The 19,108-nt window shown below is 47.2% G+C and overlaps 1 protein-coding gene across 5 annotated transcripts in view; it reads left to right on the forward strand.

Annotated features, from left to right (window-relative positions):
* Cldn10 (claudin 10) overlaps window positions 1-19,008 on the forward strand; it is a 68,980-nt gene extending 49,972 nt beyond the window's left edge. For 2 of the 5 annotated variants that reach the window (XM_075950158.1, XM_075950159.1), the window contains exons 2-4: window positions 6,278-6,439; window positions 6,522-6,603; window positions 18,678-19,008. In XM_075950158.1, the coding sequence (XP_075806273.1) occupies window positions 6,278-6,439; window positions 6,522-6,603; window positions 18,678-18,801 (368 nt within the window). In that variant the 3' untranslated portion in view covers window positions 18,802-19,008. Of the gene's footprint in view, window positions 1-215; window positions 511-6,277; window positions 6,440-6,521; window positions 6,604-17,562; window positions 17,671-18,677 lie in introns of those variants that run through there. The other 3 variants (XM_075950154.1, XM_075950155.1, XM_075950156.1) reach the window with 3 other exon arrangements.
* Window positions 19,009-19,108: the final 100 nt, after the last annotated feature.

The following is a 19,108-nucleotide window of genomic DNA, read 5'->3' on the forward strand; positions in this document are numbered from 1 at the left end:
CCGTTTTCCGCGGCTCGTCTGTGAGAGATTCGGGGACCTCGAGCCCAGGAGCGCGCTGCCTTGAGGGCTTTGCAACTGTGGGCAGCCGACCAGCTGCTGGGAGGAACCCAGGAGAACGAGCCCCAAATCGCCCTGCGCGCAGGCCGGGGAATGAGTGCGGGTCCGCCTGCGCCCTCTGGTGTCCAGTGGGCGGGACGGAGGCGGTGACCGGGGGCGGAGCCTCGGGACTGGGTGCGCGGGGGTCGCCACGCCGAGTGGGATCAAGCGGGAGAGCGGTTGCAGGCGGCGGCATGGCGAGCACGGCCTTGGAGATCGTTGCCTTCACGGTCTCCATCTCGGGCTGGGTGCTGGTGTCCTCCACACTGCCCACCGACTACTGGAAGGTGTCCACCATCGACGGCACGGTCATCACCACCGCCACCTATTTTGCCAACCTGTGGAAGATGTGCGTTACCGATTCCACTGGTGTCGCCAACTGCAAGGACTTCCCCTCCATGCTGGCGCTGGAAGGTCTGCATCCCTTCGGGTCCCCATTCCTGCGCGTCCTCTTAGGAACCCGCCAAGGGAACCCCTCTGGAAGGAGGTCGGGCCCCACTCTGCCCCCGGGGAGGGTCTACGATGCCGGCTGTCCGGTGGGGCGTCTTCTGAAGCTGGGAACACTTGATGGGGAAGCATATAGGATCAATTCGGGTGGTTCGGGAGCGACAAGGCTGTTACTGTGTCTGTCTGGGACTGTCTGGAAGTTGAGGCTTGCCACCCCACCACCAAAATCTGATTCTCATTAAAATGACACCCCTGAGGTCCGTGAATGCTCGCCCTGAGATCCCTTTAGCGGTTCATTGAGTCTTTGAAAAGCCAGGAACAGAGGAGTGGAGAAAGTACCATATTGAAGTTTTTTGTTTTGTTGTTGTTTATCTAAAAATCTCTCCTACAAACTTGATGGCTTGAGCTTAATACTTCCTCTAAGTTTCAGGAAAATAAATAGTCCTTGTTTGTGCAGGCGTGAAGTGCGGAGGGCCAGCTCGAGTCAGCAGAACGAGTGAACACACTTCCATGCTTTGTGCGTGCATGCTGGGTCTTCTTAGCTTGTTTTTTGTTTGTTTGTGTTTGTTTTCCCCAGATAGATAGTAACGTAGAATCGATTCGGCACCAGCACAATGCTTGCTCAAGTTCTAGGCTCTTCCGGGATTTTACAGGCCACTAAAAGGGTTCTGGCAGGATTTAAGACGAGTGGTTTGCATTGCTTCTAGATTTGAGGTGTTTTCCTTTTCTCTATTATTCCTCTTGCAATTTTTATTTGCATAGCTGGGTAAATAGAAGACTTGATTCCCCTAAGACAGTGCTTTGCCACCAAAAGCAAACTGTTGCTCAATTCAGTGTTTGATGGAAGAAGGGAGGCACCCGGGGCTGGGCCCTGTTGTATAAAGTAAGTAGCCGGAACACTGTTTATGGCATGCATTGCTGTTGAGTTTCCTGGGCTCAGCAGAGCGCACATTCAGGAGATAACAGACAAGCTCTTGTCCCTGTGGTGTACATCCAGGAACGCGGCTTTCACAATGTGGAATTTTCCTGCTGTGTGTCTGCTGAGGAGACTTTCTGTGATTCGGGCTGGGTGCTGAGGAGGATGTGACACAGTTCTCGTTATCAGGACCTTGAATTAGGCAGGTATAGAGTGTGTTATATGTATGCCACCCATATATGAATATATGCAAAGTGGGCAATCTCCTGGGATTAGAAAATGATATTTAAAAAAACCAAAAACGAAATGTCCCACAATGCTTTTAATGAACAACACCTTTGAAGTCGGTGCAGATAGAAAAAGCTTTTTAGCTGCTGCATAGCTCTTACTGGTCTGAAGAGAGGTTCACTCAGCCATTTAGTCCTGGTGGACACTGGACCCCTGCCAACTTCCCCCTGCTCTTGGTGCCTTCCTGGAGCCCTTCACGTTCACCTCTTCCTGTGCGTGCCGACTTCTGCACCCTGCTCGATCGCCCGACCAGAAGAACAAGCGTTTTAGTGGCCAGTTCACACTGCCAGATTGCGTTCCAACAAGAAACGGGGACAGCTGCTTTGCCACTCTCTCACTGCTGTTCCCGCCCAGAAAAACACATTAGATCTGCGGTCCCCTTACTCCCTGTGAGTCCGACCACTGAAGCTTATTCATTGGCCATTTCTTTTCTGCCTACTTCTATCTTGTGACAGTAGTTGTATTGTTTCTTCTTCTTCTTCTTCTTCTTCTTCTTCTTCTTCTTCTTCTTCTTCTTCTTCTTCTTCTTCTTCTTCTTCTTCTTCTTCTTCTTCTTTTTGTATGTGCATTCTTGATTCCTTGGTGCAGTCTGAGCCCACCAAAGAATCCCTCATTCTAGGCGGATACGAAAGCCTGTGACGTAGAGACATCTACGTCGTAGTGACGTAGCCCGCAGTCTAGACATTACCTTTGCCGCACCTCTTGTTTCCCAATGTAGTATACCATTTTTCCCATACTGAACTTTGAAAATAATGACGTAATTACGACATCAGTATTTCCCTTGGTGCCTTCACCCTCTGTGGTGCACTAGGACATTTTCAAATAAACTTCTGTGTCTCCCAGGAGGGTTCAGCTATCACTCCTTTTTCACATGAAAAGGAGTTGATCTCCCCTCTCCGACCTCAAGTGGAAGTTTCCAGAGAAGCACCCTCCCCCAAAATCCCACCCTGCCTTCTTTCTACCTTGGGTTTTCAGGGCAGGTATGTTAGGCGCTGGGCCTGATATTTGAGGTGGAAGGAGAAAGTCGCCTCGCTAGGTGTCTACTGACCAGAACAGCCCTGTCTCCCCTGCTTAAGTCACGCATAGACTCGGGATCAGGAATGCCAAAGAGAGAAGGCTGGTGACTCTTGCTATCTTGTGTTATGGTCAATAGAACACCCCGTTTGGAGTCAGAGATCTCATTGTCATCCTCTGGAGGATTCAGTGCTGCTCCCAGATTTCCCTTTGGGAAAGAAGATGCGCGGCAAAGCTAACGTCTAGACTGCGGGCTACGTCACCACAACATAGACGTCTCACATCCGCCTAGGATGAGGGATTTTTTTGGTGGTCTCTTACTCCCGTGCCGGTCACCCTGTGCCTCTTCCTGTTTTCCTATGAGAAACAAAGATGCAGAGAGATCCATCGGTAAAAAAGGCTCCTGTATAAATGGGAGCTCAAGAGCTGACATTCCGTGTTCTACCTTCCCTCGTCCACTATTTGCACAAACGCACCAAGCTGCTTGTGTAAGGCAGGCTTGGGTTCTTTCCAGTTAAACAGGACAACTAATCGTGCTTCTGACTTGAAACTGAAAGGAAAGGACGTATCATTGAGAAGACATCTAACTTTGAAGCGTTACCTTGAAGGTTTCCTGCAACAGAATCCATTTGGTCCAAGTTATGTTTGAAAATCTCACCGTTGACGGAGCAGGCGATTTCTGTCTGTTGCTAACCCTGAACTTCTTTTCAGTTATTTTTAACCATGTGCCATCCATTTTTGCTAATGGGGGCTTTTGCTCTTTCTTGCAGGAGAACTATAAATTATACCTTGAGAACTTCTGAGTGAATACATTCATGCCTCAGCACCTCAATGTGTTAATTAGCTATTAACGGGGCCAGTAAATTAGACCTGTCAGAAATAATGGCCTCCTTGGCTAGGTTTTACTACCACCTCCATTGATGGTGGAACTTCTAAGTTTGCCCCCGGGAGCTGTTAAAAAGGCGGGGTGGAGAGGTCTGTCTTGCGAAAGATAAACTCTGCAAGTCTGCCCTGGGAATCTGTTCTAAGGAGCGGCAGGCCCCAGTTTACAAACCTCAGGCTAATTAACAAACACCACGAACAGTTCCTTCCATAGCTGGCAGGGTAGCAGGGGAGTTTCGGCTCCCCATTACAGAGACATTGGACCAACTATTGCCTTTAGTGTGTGCAGAAACTCAGTAAATTATTGCCAGTGTTCTGGAGCCCTGCACACCAGGTGGAGAAGACCACATTGAGGCAGCATGAGAACCTCCTTGTCCCCCTTCTCTCTAACATCTGTGCTTGGAAGATAGATCAGCGAGGGGACTTTAGAAAGAGAGATTCTGGGGAAAACTGTCTCTGAGGTGTAAAGTCTACTGAGATTTTCCCTGCCTTCAAGCTGACTGGCTTGGACTGGTTTCCTAACACTTTCCCGTGCAGGGAAACACGTTGCCCGCTCTCCATGACCAGACTATAAACTCAGCCTTTGGTAAATTTCAGACCGTCCAGATATCTGCCCATGAGAAAGCCCGTAAGACAGCGGGAGCAACTGCTGAGGACGGTTCCTAATAAGGGCATGCTTGTTCCTGTCTTTTTCTAAATGAATATTCTGCATGGAAGTCTCCCTTTTCCCAGGGGAGTTTCCTGGGTTTCGATGGCCTATGGTCAACAAATGAAAAACTCCAAAATTGAATACTCTAGAAGTTATGGGTACATTTTATTCGAATAAATTGTTAATCATTCTGTTTTACTTATTACGTTTTTCTTCTTTCTTTGAAACGGTGTCTCTCCATGGAGTCCAGACTAGCTTTGCGTTCCTCATCATCAGTTCTGGGCTTACAGGCCTGTGTTCCCCAAGCCCAGCTTCGTAGTTGCTATTCATTTTTTCTGTCTCGATCTTACTTTTTCTCATGTATTTTTTGCAAAGGCGGTGTATAGATAGAGCTCAGCATTATTTGTGGCTTCATGAGAGTTTTGAAGCAAAACACATCCCACACCGACAAAGGATAGTGCTGCGCTTGTGTCTCATGTGTGTGACTGCCTGCGCGTGTGTGTATCTCTTTCTATGTTTGTTGTTTAGTGTTGGCCCTCAGAGCAAGCTAGCTGCAACCTTTGCTGTCTTAGGTTCTGTGGTGCACAGGGAGCCTCGTTAGATGGTCCTTGCAGTCACTTTGACTTTGAGAGGCGGTGAGAGGTCTTGCTTCTGCTTTTGTGCTGTGGCAAGAGGACTCACGGGCCCAAGTTGAAAACAGAGTTGGTTCAGTATTCAGTAGCAGAGATCTAGACAGTTTTACAGCACTATTATTGTTAATAAAAGAATCCTTCATGATTTGAAGTCACTAAAATAAGCTTCTCTTCTTGTTCTTGGCAACCTCCACACTAGTGAAATTAATTTCACACCTTAAAATTGAAGGGTCTTGCTGTGGCCGTCTGTGTTTATAGGGTTCAGGGTATGTTACATTGGGTAGGAAGAACAGCTTTGCAACGTGGGTCTTAGTAACAGTAATTCACACTTTAAATTCCCATACAGAGGAGTCCGGACTGGAGGCCACCAACACTTACTCCACAAAGTTCTAACTATTAGTCTTCTACTATGAATTAGCATTGGCTTTGCTCGAATACGGGATAGCAATAGATCACTATTGCTTATGTGGGCACTTAAGCTTTTTATTTATTCTTTTTTATTAAAAGGCTTCATTCCCAAAGAAAACCTTGTGTGTGCTCATTTGCTTGCCACATTTGCCGACAACTGGTGTGTGCCCCTCTCGCTGCGTCAGAGCGAAAGGTGTTGTTTCAAGTGAGACGAAGTGGTCTGACTGGGAATCTGGGGCGTCACTTTGAATTCTGTTCATGTAGAACGGCTCGGGGCCTGGCCCAAAGCCCTGCTGAAGCTTGCCACCAGCCCAGCTATGCAAATAAAATCCGTGACTGTGTCCATGAGTGGTTCAGTGGGAGCAAGCTGACTAGCACAAGGCTCTCATGTACATGCGAGCAGTTGACTTGATTATAAATTACTTTTCTAGTAGGCAATGTTGTCTTAAGCCCAACTTTCTTATATCCGCCCTAACAATAGCAAGGTGCCACTAAGATAATTTCTTAGTCTCGCCATGGGCCCCTAACACACGCTAGCTAGTCTCATATATACAGTTCCATTGATGCCAGGAGACTTGACCCTGGGGCCATCTTGCTGCCCAGTTATAACCATTCTAATTGTGTAGCTCCAGACTCGCCTCAGTGTCTGTTGAGAAGGTGGTACACTAAGGAGTTAGAATAAGAAGCAGTGGGGCATGAGCTTCACAGTCCTCTCCAGGGTGGGATCCTGTCTAACATGGCTAACTTATCTGCAGGAAATCACAGAGCTTCTTCATGCCTGAGGTTCCTCCTTACTAAGGGCAGGAATAACATAGAGATCTAGCCATAGCCTCTGCATAAAGCGAGCCTTAAAGTGCGTGACAGTGAACAGGCACTTTGCTGGCTTTCTTCTCTCTGGAGAGCTGAGCACCCTTTGTTCACATAAACGACCTGCTCTGATTACAGGCTACATCCAGGCGTGCCGAGGACTGATGATCGCTGCGGTCAGCCTGGGCTTCTTCGGTTCCATCTTTGCACTGTTTGGAATGAAGTGTACCAAAGTTGGAGGCTCAGACAAAGCCAAAGCAAAACTTGCCTGCTTGGCTGGGATCGTATTCATATTGTCAGGTAAATAATGACTTCCACCGAACGAGGTGCTTCAGGGTGTCGATGACTCGGACTGACTGCAGTACCCGCTGGTGTTTTTCAGGTCTGTGCTCCATGACAGGCTGTTCCCTGTATGCCAACAAAATCACGACAGAATTCTTTGATCCTCTCTTTATGGAGCAAAAGTAAGTGTCGTTTTCAGTCCGCATGTTTCTAGTTCACAGAAAAATTAAACTAATGGATATCTGCGATGTGGACATACATTTCCTGTATTGCTTTGGAGAATGAAATTTGGTGGTCAGTGGTAGTCTCTGACATCAAGTTTATGGGTCGTCTGGATGAAAGATACACTCAGAGACATCATTAGCACTGTCCACTATCTTTCCATAGCTCAGAGCATGGGAGCAAAAACAAACAAACAAAAACCCATCCATTTTACATCATAAAACTGAAGGGAAATTCAGGAAAAGTTGGAGTGAAGTAAGATGAAAGGAAAGAATGTTATGAAGATGAAACAGTAAAAAGAAGAATATTTGCCAAATGCTCGACTCTGGGCCTTGCACGTCTACCCCACCTAACCAGCCTTTATGAAGAAATTGCACACAGTTGTTTCTCAACGATGCTGTAGGAACGTGGTACCCTCCTAGGAGCACAGCACCCGCCTACCCTCGCCCCACACTCCCATCCCTCCTAGGAGCACGGCACCCGCCTACCCTCGCCCCACACTCCCATCCCTCCTAGGAGCATGGTACCCACTTACCCCCACCTGCCCCACCCTCTCACCCCTCCCAGTGTGGTTTGCTCGTATCTGCAGGTGAGTGTCTTGGAGCCGACATCTGTTTGTTGGCTGGTTTTTGTTTCTGAGCTATGGGCTGCTGCATTTTATACTGTCTCCAGGCTTATTGCTTTGGATTGGGAAAATCCCAGGGATACCAAATGAGAAATGCCAACCATGTATCAAATCTTTTTTTTTTTGTCACGAAGCTATGCTCATATACTTGTATAGGAAGTTGTGTGTGTATGTGTGTGTGTGGGGGGGGGTGTTTGCTTCAATCAGGCTGGCAATTGTATTTCAGACTTGAGATCAGTATATAATTTTTAAAAGGTCAAGTATAGAAATAATTGGTCAAGAGGGTATTACCTTTCCCTAGTGCATTAAGAAATCTCTAAAAAATGGCTTTCCTAATTCTGTCTTCAATATGGGTAACGCATACCTCAGAATAGCTGGCATTATGATATTTAGTGGAAATTATATTAATACATATCAGTTCCTTCATATGCCAAGCATAACATTGCAAGGATTCTACCAAATGCTTTGCTTTGCTTCTTTAACACCCTTCTTATGAAGCAGGACTCTCTCCTGACATCCTCTTTCTGGGATCAAGGGGCAGAGGAAGTGATATGCTGGCAGGAACTTGGCCTAAACTCCACATTTCAAACCAGGGGCGGAGTTCTAGACAGCACACGCTCTAAGATGTGCAAGTTACAATGATAGTTTCAGAACTTTTGAAACTACATGCTCCATGTACTTTATTATTAGTTTCTCTCATACATTTATTTTAAAATAGTTTCCATTTAGAAATGTTATTAATTAGGAAGCTAACAAACAATTTTCCTTGCACCCAATATACTTTCTTTCTTTCTTTTTTTTTCCGAGACAAGGTTTCTCTGTAGCTTTGGAGCCTGTCCTGGAACTAGCTCTTGTAGACCAGGCTGGCCTCAAACTCACAAATATCCACCCACCTCTGCCTTCCAAGTGCTGGGATTAAAGTCGTGCGCCAGCACCGCTAGGCTTATTCCTCTTTTATGTCCACCTCGGTTGTCTAAATTAGAGAAGCATAACTAAGCTTATCGACAAATTCCTAGTGTGCTAGGAACCCAGTTGCAACATGAGAAAAACATGGGGAGAGCTGGGGTCAAGAATCCAGCAGTCACGTGGCTGAGGCATTTATTTGGTGGCTATTTATTCTAAAAACACCCTTTCGGAACAGATATCAGACCAGGTTCTCCCAGCTGGCATCTGACAGAATCATAGCACTTAACCAGCTCCCTGTGTTTGTGTTTTTGCTGTTTCCCCCTTTTGTCTTTGATTTTTTTCAACCATGGGAAGATTCTGTTTGGAAAACTCAGAGTGGACATTTACAAAGCCTTGAAAACAGCCCCTTCTCTTTCCTTTAGTCTATTTCAAAACAACTTCCTCCTTTTCATTAAAACAAAACCTGATAAATCCCGAAAAGAGAGAGAAAACTACCCTCCTTACAAGCGTATGCTAATGGGTACCGGAAAGCAAGGCTCGGGACCCACACGGTAACACAGTTCTTACCCTTGCTTTGAGGTCCAAACCACCAACTTCCTGAATGTCCTGTTTGGTTTTCTCAAACTGTTTCAAGCTCCAGCTGATCAGCAGAAAGAAACTGCTGTTCCAATCGCCCCTGCAGCCCACCACCCCGATCCATTTAGAGAGATGGGAAGTGTGCAGAGACTCTGCTATGTGATGTTTGGGTCTTAGCCTCCAGGCTCTCCTGTTCTCAATTCCACTGTGGAATGCCCTTCATTCCTGGCATATTCCATTTCATACTTGAGGATCGAGACTATACGAAGGTAAAATCTTTCCACTGTTGTGGTTATTTAATAGTTAGACGCTAACGCTTGCCAGGCTGGGGATATGGCTCAGTGGTAGATCCTGTGTTTCATATGAAGATGGTCCAGCTTCAACCCCAGCAGAGAAGACAAAGGCTTGGGGTGGAGGGCAGAAAGAAAGGAAGAGGGAGGGGAGGGAGAGGAGGAGGGAGGAGAGAGAAGCTACTTTCAGATAAATTCTCTCATTCTGGTTTCTGACTGAATGCCAGCCTTGCAGGTGCGCACATGACCCTGTTAGACTGTTTGCTTGTCTTCCACCTTCATCCTTGAGTGCTGTGTGGATGCTCACGAGGTTATCTGGAACGCAGACTGAGGTTGATAAAGAGCCTGTAGGGTTTTGGCCAGGAGATTATGTGGAAGTCTTAAATACCAAGAGCAAAATAAATGGATATGTATTAAGTTGCATATTAAGAAGGTGTGACTCTGTGACTTCATTTGTTCAGAGGTTGCACAGGTCACCTCTGCTTCCTGGAATCCCCGGATGGTTTTGTTAGGCTAGCAAGCCTTTCAGCACAACCAGGAGAGCAACTGTTTGCCCGGTCACATCACATTCTTACCGGCTAGCCTGTGGCGTAACCGGTAGTTCACGCTGTGCTCTGGCTACTCGGTTCCACCCCTCCATCCTCTGGTCCTACTTCCTGTCAGCCCTCCCAGCTTGCTTCCTGGGAGAGGCAGGCCTCTGGGGGATTCCCTCTGTGCTTTGTGCCCACGTTGTAACCCTACTGGTAGCTCACACTTGCTGGTTTATTAATTTGTCTCCAAGACCAGACAGGGAGCATCATGATACAGAGAATGTATGTCAGGTGTTGGACTTCTTCTCTTTTTTATTGGTATTTATTGAGCTCTACATTTTTCTCTGCTCCCCTCCCTGCCTCTCCCCTCCCTTTCAATCCTCTCTCATGGTCCCCATGCTCCCATTTATTCAAGAGATCTTGTCTTTTTCTACTTCCCATGTAGATTAGATCCATGTATGTCTCTCTTAGTGTCCTCATTGTTGTCTAGGCTCTCTGGAATTGTGATGTATAGGCAGGCTTTCTTTGCTTTATGTTTAAAAACCACTAATGAGTGAGTTCATGTGATGATTGTCTTTCTGTGTCTGTGTTACCTCACTCAAAATGATGTTTTCTAGCTCCATCCATTTGCCTGCAAATTTCAAAATGTTGTGATTTTTTTTTCTGCTGTGTAGTACACCATTGTGTAAATTACCACATTTTCCTTATCCATTCTTCAGTCGAGGGGCATTTAGGTTGTTTCCAGGTTCTGGCTATGACAAACAATGCTGCTCTGAACAAAGCTGAGCACATGTCCTTGTAGTATGATTGAGCATCCTTTGGATATATACCCAAAAGTGGTATTGCTGGGTCTTGAGGAAGGTTGTTTCCTAATTTTCTGAGAAGTCGCCACTGACATCCAAAAGGGCTGTACCGGCTTGCATTTCCACCATGTCTCCTAGACCAGACAGGGAGCATCATGAAACAGAGAATGCGTGTCAGCTGCTGGACTTCTTGTAGCTAGCCTGTGCTGCAGGACACGTGCAGCCAGGGTGGCAATGCGGCAGTGAGGGTCTGTGCCTCTCTGTAAAGGAAAGATATTTGTGTATGAGATAAGGGGAAGCAGACAGGAGGGAGAGGATCCTGGGGCTGGAGAGATGACTCAGCCTTTAAAGGCTAGGCTCACAACCTAAATGTCAGGACGGATCCTGGGTCCAAGCTGCCTGGAGTGAACTCTGCTTCCTAGCTTTAAGTTTTATGACAAACTTATGCTTTCGTGCTTTGAATCTATAGAATGCAGATGGGTTGTAATGCCGGGTAAGATGGCATCGTTCAACTGTCTACAGTCATGTCTGATGGTGCTCTTAGTTTGAAAGAAAGGCGGTGGTCCTTACACATGCCTTCACACGGCAGAACATCATCTTTCACGTTTTGAAATTAGCAATGGGGACATATTTGCTGGAATGTTAGGGACCTAATAGAGGGATTACTGCTTTATGATACTCGGCTCTCACGTAGAAGGAAGGTGCAAAGGGATCTAGTGTCAAGCTTTAAGAAGACCCGCAGAAGAAAGGCATATTCTGTCTGTTAACTTCTGGTCACCTGTATCACTGCTCGGAGACACATGGCACCGTGTCACACACAGTGAGATGGTACAGGAAACACCCAGTGGCAGATACTGGGAGACTCCTCGTACCACACAACGTGGCCCACGGAGTCTCCACAAACACTGGCTTTGGCTCTCAATTGTTTTCAGGCAGGCTGCTGAGGACTCTGAATGAACATTAGAAGCACTTTAATTGTTCAGCTTTTTTTTCTATTTTGTTGTTGGTCCATCTGTACATATGCACTTCACTACGAAGGAACTCACCCTCCCATATCCACAGAGACTTAGGCACAGGCTTAGTCCACGGAATCTGCCCTGAAGGATCTCAGGGCAGCATCCGCAGTCAGGAGTTTCCTATAAGGAAGGACATGGTCAGTTTATTCAGACTTCCGAATGATTGGTAAACATGTCATGGAACTGTCTGCGAGCACCGTGACTCAGCATGCCATTCCCGATTCAGGGCAGGTAAACCCCAATTATCCACACTGCTGGAGGAGATCAATGCTGCTGGCGTTGCTAAGCAATGAACTTGCTTTTGAAACGAGTGGTGTAGCTCAGAACATGAGAAAGTTCTACTGAATTATAACTTACCTTGGCTGACACGCCATTGAGTTTTCCACTGTAGAAGTTGTCAAAGTTTCCGTGAGTGACAGGCACTTGGGGTAGTGTGAGAGAGAGAGAGAGAGAGCACTCAGAGACAGGTCAGCCGTGAGAGTCTGGGGTCTGAGCATCTGGGCCCTGAGCTCTTTGGGACCTTAGATGAATTCAACAGCCTCCTCACAGTAACACAAAAGGGCAGTGTTATGAAGATTAAAGTCAATAACATACTGGGGAAATATTGGTTAAAGCTACCAAATTTCAGTCAGCTTTATAGCCATCTATGAATTCACTTCAGCATTTTTGTTTTGTTTTGTTTTTCGAGACAGGGTTTCTCTGCAGCTTTGGAGCCTGTCCTGGAACTTGCTCTGTAGATCAGGCTGGCCTCGAACTCACAGAGATCCGCCTGCCTCTGTCTCCCGAGTGCTGGGATTAAAGATGTGTGCCCCCACCGCCTGGTGTCACTTCAGCATTCTTGATTGCTTAATTTTTTGCTATACCTTGGAATAATTTCTGACACTCATTTGCTTTCTTAATTCTTTAATGAGTTAAATAAAACCTTTGCAATGTATTTATCTTTTAAAAAGTGGAGGTGAAAGCAGTTGCTGCAGTAGCGCCCAGGAAGAAACCAAAACAAGATTCTTGCCATTGACACCTTGCTTGCAGAACTCCAGACTACCTAGGGGCAAGTGGCTAGTCACAGACGTGGGAACTAATGCCTGCGAGCCTGTTGCGATCTCCGATTCAGAACGGGCACCAAAGGGAGAAAAGAAAAAAGTCTAGTGTTTCAGATTTGAGGATCCCCCATCAAGATCCCGTGACGTGTCATTTAAATTTTCTTGCTTTGCTTTTGCTGCTGGTTGGGACCCCCTGCCACTGTTCTGTAAGTGTTGTGGGGTGCCAGAGGGAACAGTTAGCAGGAGAGATGGGGGCATATTACAGACGGGAGGTGGACTATGGCAACCAGAGTGGGCGGCTCGAAACAACCCACTCTACGCCAGCAACTTGGAGTGGGAAGTGTTGGGAGAAAACTATTTACAGGTAATCCCTATAGAAGATCCATGTATACAAATATATCCTTGCAGATTTCTGGCCCTGAGATTATACAGAGGCGTTTACATCATACAGTGGTGTCTAAAAGCCTAGCTTACCGAGAGAATTCAGCTTTGAAGGTATCCATGTGGATACCATGCACATTCTAGATATTTTTACATTTTTTTCTTCCCCCAAACATATTGTTGTGTGGTAATGTAGCTGGCATATTTATTTTTGCTATTCCCATTCTTAAAGCAAGGGCTTTGTACTCTAAACTGATCTGTGACCTTCACGAAGGTCACTTCAGTTCTCCGTGGCCCGAGAAGGTTGGGGAGTTTTCATTTGTTGCAGCCACTTTGTTTTTGGAGGGGCTGCTCAGCGTGCCCTGGTTAATGGCTCCCTGCCTCTCCTGGTGTCGGATGAAAAGACAGCCCCAGGACATTTGGAAGGAATTCCACACCCCACAGTTCTGGAGCCTCTGAGAACTTAATGAGCCGGGGAGGGAGAGAACCTTTCTGAAATGGGAACTAGGAGTAGGTTTCACTGACCCGGATTAAAAAATATCCATCAACTCATTTACTATAAGAGCAACCGTCATGAGCCCGGGCTTGGAATCACAGTTAGCAGCTTTAAAAATGGGACCTGCCATTTACTTAGCTGAAATACGGGACGAGTCATGTAATCTTGCTGAGCCTCAGTTTCCTTGTTTGCAAAATAAGGATATTTCTACCCCTATCTGGGGATGGTATGAGGATGGAATGGCAATGTGTGTTAAAAAAGAAAAGCACAGATGGGCGGTGGTGGCGCACGCCTTTAATCCCAGCACTCGGGAGGCAGAGGAGGCGGATCTCTGTGTGTTCAAGGCCAGCCTGGTCTACTAGAGCTAGTTCCAGGACAGGCTTCAAAGCTACAGAGAAACCGTGTCTCAAAAACCCAAAGAAAAGCACAAATCTTAACAGTAAGGGCACGCTGCTTCCAAGTCTTTACTCAAAGCACATTGGTACGTATCTGGGAGGGCTGAGGTCACACTGTTTGCACAGATGTGCTCCTTGAGTTCTATTGTTAATCACACCGTACTGTAATTATTTGCTCAAAGTCTCTCCAGCCCGCTAGCCTGTGGGGTCTGTGGGCGGAGCCGCCGGGCTGACCACCTCTTTCCATCCTGAATGTGATGAGTAGCGCAGGAAGTGGCTCGGCCTGGCTGTGGCGGTCACAGAAGGAAACAGAGGAGATCCCCAGGAATGGAAAATCAAGTCAGAAATGGAGACTGGGGTACAAGGTCAGCATGTGGAAATAAGTGGTTGTTCCTTAGGGGGCTGTGCAGGCTGAAGGGCTAAACTGTGAACGGAAGGGTGTGTTGTCTTGAGTCGGCCGCACCACGGTGCTTTAACCTTCTCATGGAATGAAGGCCATGAGCTGTAAATAGCTCTAGACGCACCAGGGACAGGATAGTGACTTTAGCCCATACCCGAAAGCATCTATAAACCCTTCAGATCTTTTTGGTTTATCCTTAGGATACTTTGAAGCTCTTAATCCATGTTTTTATTTTTCTGATAGAAGTAAACTCATCCCCAAGTCTTGGTTCCCCAAAGTCACATTCTCTCACAGAGATGTGTTGAAGCTACCTGGGGGCAGCCATCCGATAAATGCTGTCGTTTGACACACGCTGAAAACAGTTTATCCCGAAACCAGCTTCTGCCCTCACCCCGAGAGTCATGGTCCATCTGGAGCCGGGCATATTTGTTCTTCTGGGATAAGGAAGAAACTGTGGTCTTGGGAACAAAGAGGCCACACTATGACTGTAAAAGCTGGCTTGGGGACAAGAGGATCTACAGCACAAAGCATGCTGCAGAGAATTTGAAATTTGGATAATCTTCCTCAAGTGTTGAAATCAGTCCCTTAGAATTACCAAAAGTCAAGAAACACTTCCGGGCAGAGGTGAGGGAGACGTGCCTTGGAAGCAGATCTTGGGTTGGCGGTTATATTGTCCTCTCTCTCAACACTGGTTAGTGTTTGCCAACAACATGCACTGATTGGTGTGAACCAAAGTCCCTGATGGAGAAGACTGGGACACGTGTCTCTCAACAGAATGAAGAGAAAAATCTTAGAAAGGAAGAACCAATCAGAAACTTACCAAACAGAATTGTTTTAAAAAAAAAAGGAGGGGGGGGGTGGGTGATGGTGGCGCACACCTTTAATCCCAGCACTCGGGAGGCAGAGGCAGGTGGATCTCTGTGAGTTCGAGGCTAGCCTGGTCTACAAGAGCTAGCTCCAGGACAGGAACCAAAAAGCTATGGAGAAACCCTGTCTCGAAAATCAAAAAAAAAAAAAAAAAGGGGGTGGGGGTGATGTAGGATCTAAAAAAACAACTCCAGATATTTCTCTGAAGTGTTTGACAAGATTTACAATGGAAATCAAATGGAAAAAAATTCCCACAAAACTGATCCTATATATGTGAAAAAATATATTTTAAAAATGGAATGAGGGTCTGGGGATGCAGCTCAGTCTGTGGAGAGCTAGCGTAGCATGCCAGAGCCCTGGGATCTACCCGGTCCCCCACAGACACCAACCAGGGTGGTCCACCCACAATCCCATCACTCTAGAGGTAGAGGCTGAGAAACAAGTTCAAGCTCACCCTCAGCTACACAGCAAGTCTGAAGTCCTCCTGAGATCCACTAGCCCTGACCCTGTCTCAATACTTAAATAACAGAATAAATGAACCAGTTGTTATATAAACCAAGATCATCATCCCTAAATCCCCTCAGGAAGTTTCAAGATGGCTTGAGTCAGTGAAGAGGCAAAGCTGAGGTTTGCTCCACCCTGAGTGCTTGCAATGTTCCTTTCAGGAAGGTCATGTCGCTGAGCTGTGTGGCTTGTGGCGTTTGGGTCATTTTCTCCTCACTGACCATTTGTAAGAGCTGGCGACTCTTGCCTAATCACCGAGGCGGCTGGGACTGACATCCTCCTTCATGAATGAAAAGAGACAGGGGACTCTTGGACAGTAAAAGTCCAGTACAGACAGCACAGGGGAAGGAGAGAGATGTCTGATGAGGTTCTATTTCCTATGGGAACAGTCTCCATGGGAAGTGTCCTGAGCTGCTGTCACAGGATGAGTCTGGTAGGATCTGAAGCCAGTTCCTTCTGGGACTTCAGGGGTTCAGAGGAGTCAAAGGTCACGCACCTGCAATGACGCACGACTCTGCATCTTAGGAGAGGACAGGAGAATTTGGACAGTGCTGTTTTCGAATGTGGAGCATGACGGTTTGTTGGTTTTGTTACTGAGAAATCCTTCCCCCACCCCATTACTCCTGATCTGGCCAAATCTCTTCTGATGTGTACTTCACTCCTGGCCCTCTTGGTGTGTGTGCACACAAGCAGCCTGCAGGTGTGTGTCACCACTCACAACTTCCTGTTTCTGTCACTGCTACATCAGAAGCCTTGAAGTTTTCTGGAAGCAGACCAACTCCTAATCCCTACTTGTTCTGCCACAGCTGTCCCTTTGCCCCCATCTGTCACCTGACTTCCCAAGGACGTTAAGTGTGAGAGAAGAGAAAGGATCACACTACAGAGTACGCTTAACTCCATCCCAGATGGAACAAAAAAAGTCCCTGATGTATTCCCTACCTGCTTGTGGTCCAGGCTCCAGGGACTCCTACAGCTACACAGACCACCACAGAAAGCCCATGCTGAGATACAAGGGTGCAGAGATTCCCCCCTACACGGTCAAGAGGGCAGGATCAATGGGCGAAGGACCTTGGAGAGCTCCTGCCAACTGCTCCCCACAGCTGTGGGGCCTCCACACCAAGCCAAAGCCAAACTCTCCCACGCTTCATGCCTGGTCCATGTCAGGAGCAATAGAGAGGGTGGCGGTCTGGAACCCCATCTCTCTTCACCTTGGGCTCTTCTGAGATTATCTCTGCAAGGATCCGTGTGACCAAAACACACTCTGGGTCCCTTTTATACTGAAATGAACCAGCAGAGCTTTTCCCCAGTCTCGCAGTGTGTATGCTTGTGTGTGTGTGTGCATGTGTGCACGTGTGTCTATGGAGCAAAAGTGAGATGCTTTCTCACAGAAGAAAACAGTTCTACAGGAAGAGGGGCAGGCAGACACTAGAAACCCAAAGCCTCTGCAGTTTTACAAACCTTGTTCCTTCTTTTAGGGGTGTGTGGCTGTTTCTCACCTGAAAGGGCTTCTTCTAGCTGTCTGACAGGTGACTTCATTTTTGACGGGCCTATCCTTCCCGTCTGGGGAAGGGCTATCTATTCGTGTCTGCATTCACTTTGGTCGTCGAGGAGGCATTGCATTCCGCCATCTCGAAGCCTGGTCACTGGTTACCTCTAAACGTCCCCAGTAGACCATAGGGATGACGCTCTCGCGTGGCCCTCACTCTTTCTGCACAGATGCCTGCAGGTTATCTGACGTTTACTGAACTAGCTAGAACAGATGTGGAGGTCGGGGTCCTTTCCCTAACTGCGGCGCGGATAAGTGATTTGGTCCGTGGGACAGAGGAAATGAGCGGGAAGTTTGGGAAAGCAAAGGCAGAGAGTGGAAGGTGGTCACGAGTCAGGTGACCCCGTCGTTGACCTGGCTGGGCCTCGCTACCCTCGCTCCCTGTCAGGAAGCAGGAGAGACTAGAAACAAACACTGACCCAAACGCATCCCTACTTCCTTTGTTAGTTTATAGAAGGAAAGTGTGGGCAGTTAGTAAGCCGTAGTCGGCAGGGCTTGCCCAGCGCCCGTGAGCTGCCTGTAACGCCCTGTCGTTTCTTCACAGGTACGAGCTGGGAGCCGCTCTCTTCATCGGGTGGGCAGGAGCCTCGCTCTGCATCATTGGCGGTGTCATATTTTGCTTTTCGATATCTGACAACAACAAAACACCCAGGTGAGAGAGAGGAAAACAGCTGCTAAAAATGTGCTACACCTGTGGTTCCCAACGCTGCGACCCTTTAATGCAGTTCTTCATGCTGTGGTGACCCCCCCGACCAGAAAATTACTTAATTGCTACTTCATAACTGTAATTTTGCTAGTTTATGAATTTTAATGTAAATAGTTTTGGAGCTAGAAGTTTGCCGAAAGGGCCTCAAAGCACAGGTTGAGAACCACCCAGCTGTATTATTTCTGAATCATTACATATGGGGCAAGTTACACACAATTTGTGACTCTTAGGAATGAGAAGTAACTGTGGGAAAGGGTTAGGGACAGGTATTATTTTTAAAGCTCGCCCTGCTGTGTCCAAAAGCTGCTTCTGTAACTGGGAGGCCAAGCCCAAGTGTAAAGGCCTGCTTTCGGCAGGGATCGATGAAGGCCTCTAGGAAACCTCAGTTTCAGGAAAGTGAGCATTAAAAATAGTTTTGAGAAAGGATATTGGAACAAGTAACTACCGAGTTGCCTCTGCAGAGTCTCTCCTCACACAGGCTGTGTGGGCAGAGGAGGGAGGAGAGCTAACCAGAGGCGGTGTGAACGCTTAGTGACCAACAACAGTGGTTTTCACGCTGTTCTCCTTTGCCCTGCTGTAGAGCAGAATCAAGTCTGCTGTGCACTGCGCCCCTGTCTGCGCTCTGTGCGCTGGCACCCAGTTCGCGAGCTTCGGGCAAGGGGCTGGAGGTTAAAATACACACACACACACACACACACACACACACACAGACAGACAGCGACACGGGTCATCCTTGAATTCCCAAGAATACCCCCTTTATTGTGTTCAGGGGCAGATTATATAGAGATAGCCACGCCCCAGCCAAACCCACCAGAAACCACTCTCTGCCATCAGGAACTCCTGAAGCTCTCGTGCTCAGAGCAGCTGTAGGCACTCAGATTAGGGGCTTACAGGAAATTCAGGATCTGGGGTCTTACTGCTCCCAACAAAGTCAAGTATGCTTTACCTTTCAGAATGAGCTACACGTACAACGGACCCACGTCTGTCACGTCTTCCCGGACCAAGTATCATGGCGGAGAAGGGGATTTTAAAACCACAGGTCCTTCCAAACAGTTTGATAAGAACGCTTATGTCTAAAAGAGCTCCTGACGAGCTGCGTCTTGAAACTGAACTGTGCACGCAATGATCCTTCCGGGGCCCTCCCGCCATCGCCGCTTCCGCTTGTTTTTTAAAATATGAATTTGAAGACTGTTGATTGGACGGATGTAAATGTTCTTATAGCTATATGCTAATCATTTTCTGTTGTGCCTTTCTATAAGGAAAATAAACAGGTTATTTACAGGATCTGCATATTTTATGCTCATAGAACACATGGACGCTTAGTTCAAAGGCTCAGGAAATGTTGGGATGACAGTCACTTTGATGTACGCTGAGAGCTTCCCTC

The sequence above is a fragment of the Microtus pennsylvanicus genome, chromosome 15 (genome assembly GCF_037038515.1).
Source record: "Microtus pennsylvanicus isolate mMicPen1 chromosome 15, mMicPen1.hap1, whole genome shotgun sequence".
In the NCBI taxonomy this organism is placed as follows: domain Eukaryota; kingdom Metazoa; phylum Chordata; class Mammalia; order Rodentia; family Cricetidae; genus Microtus; species Microtus pennsylvanicus.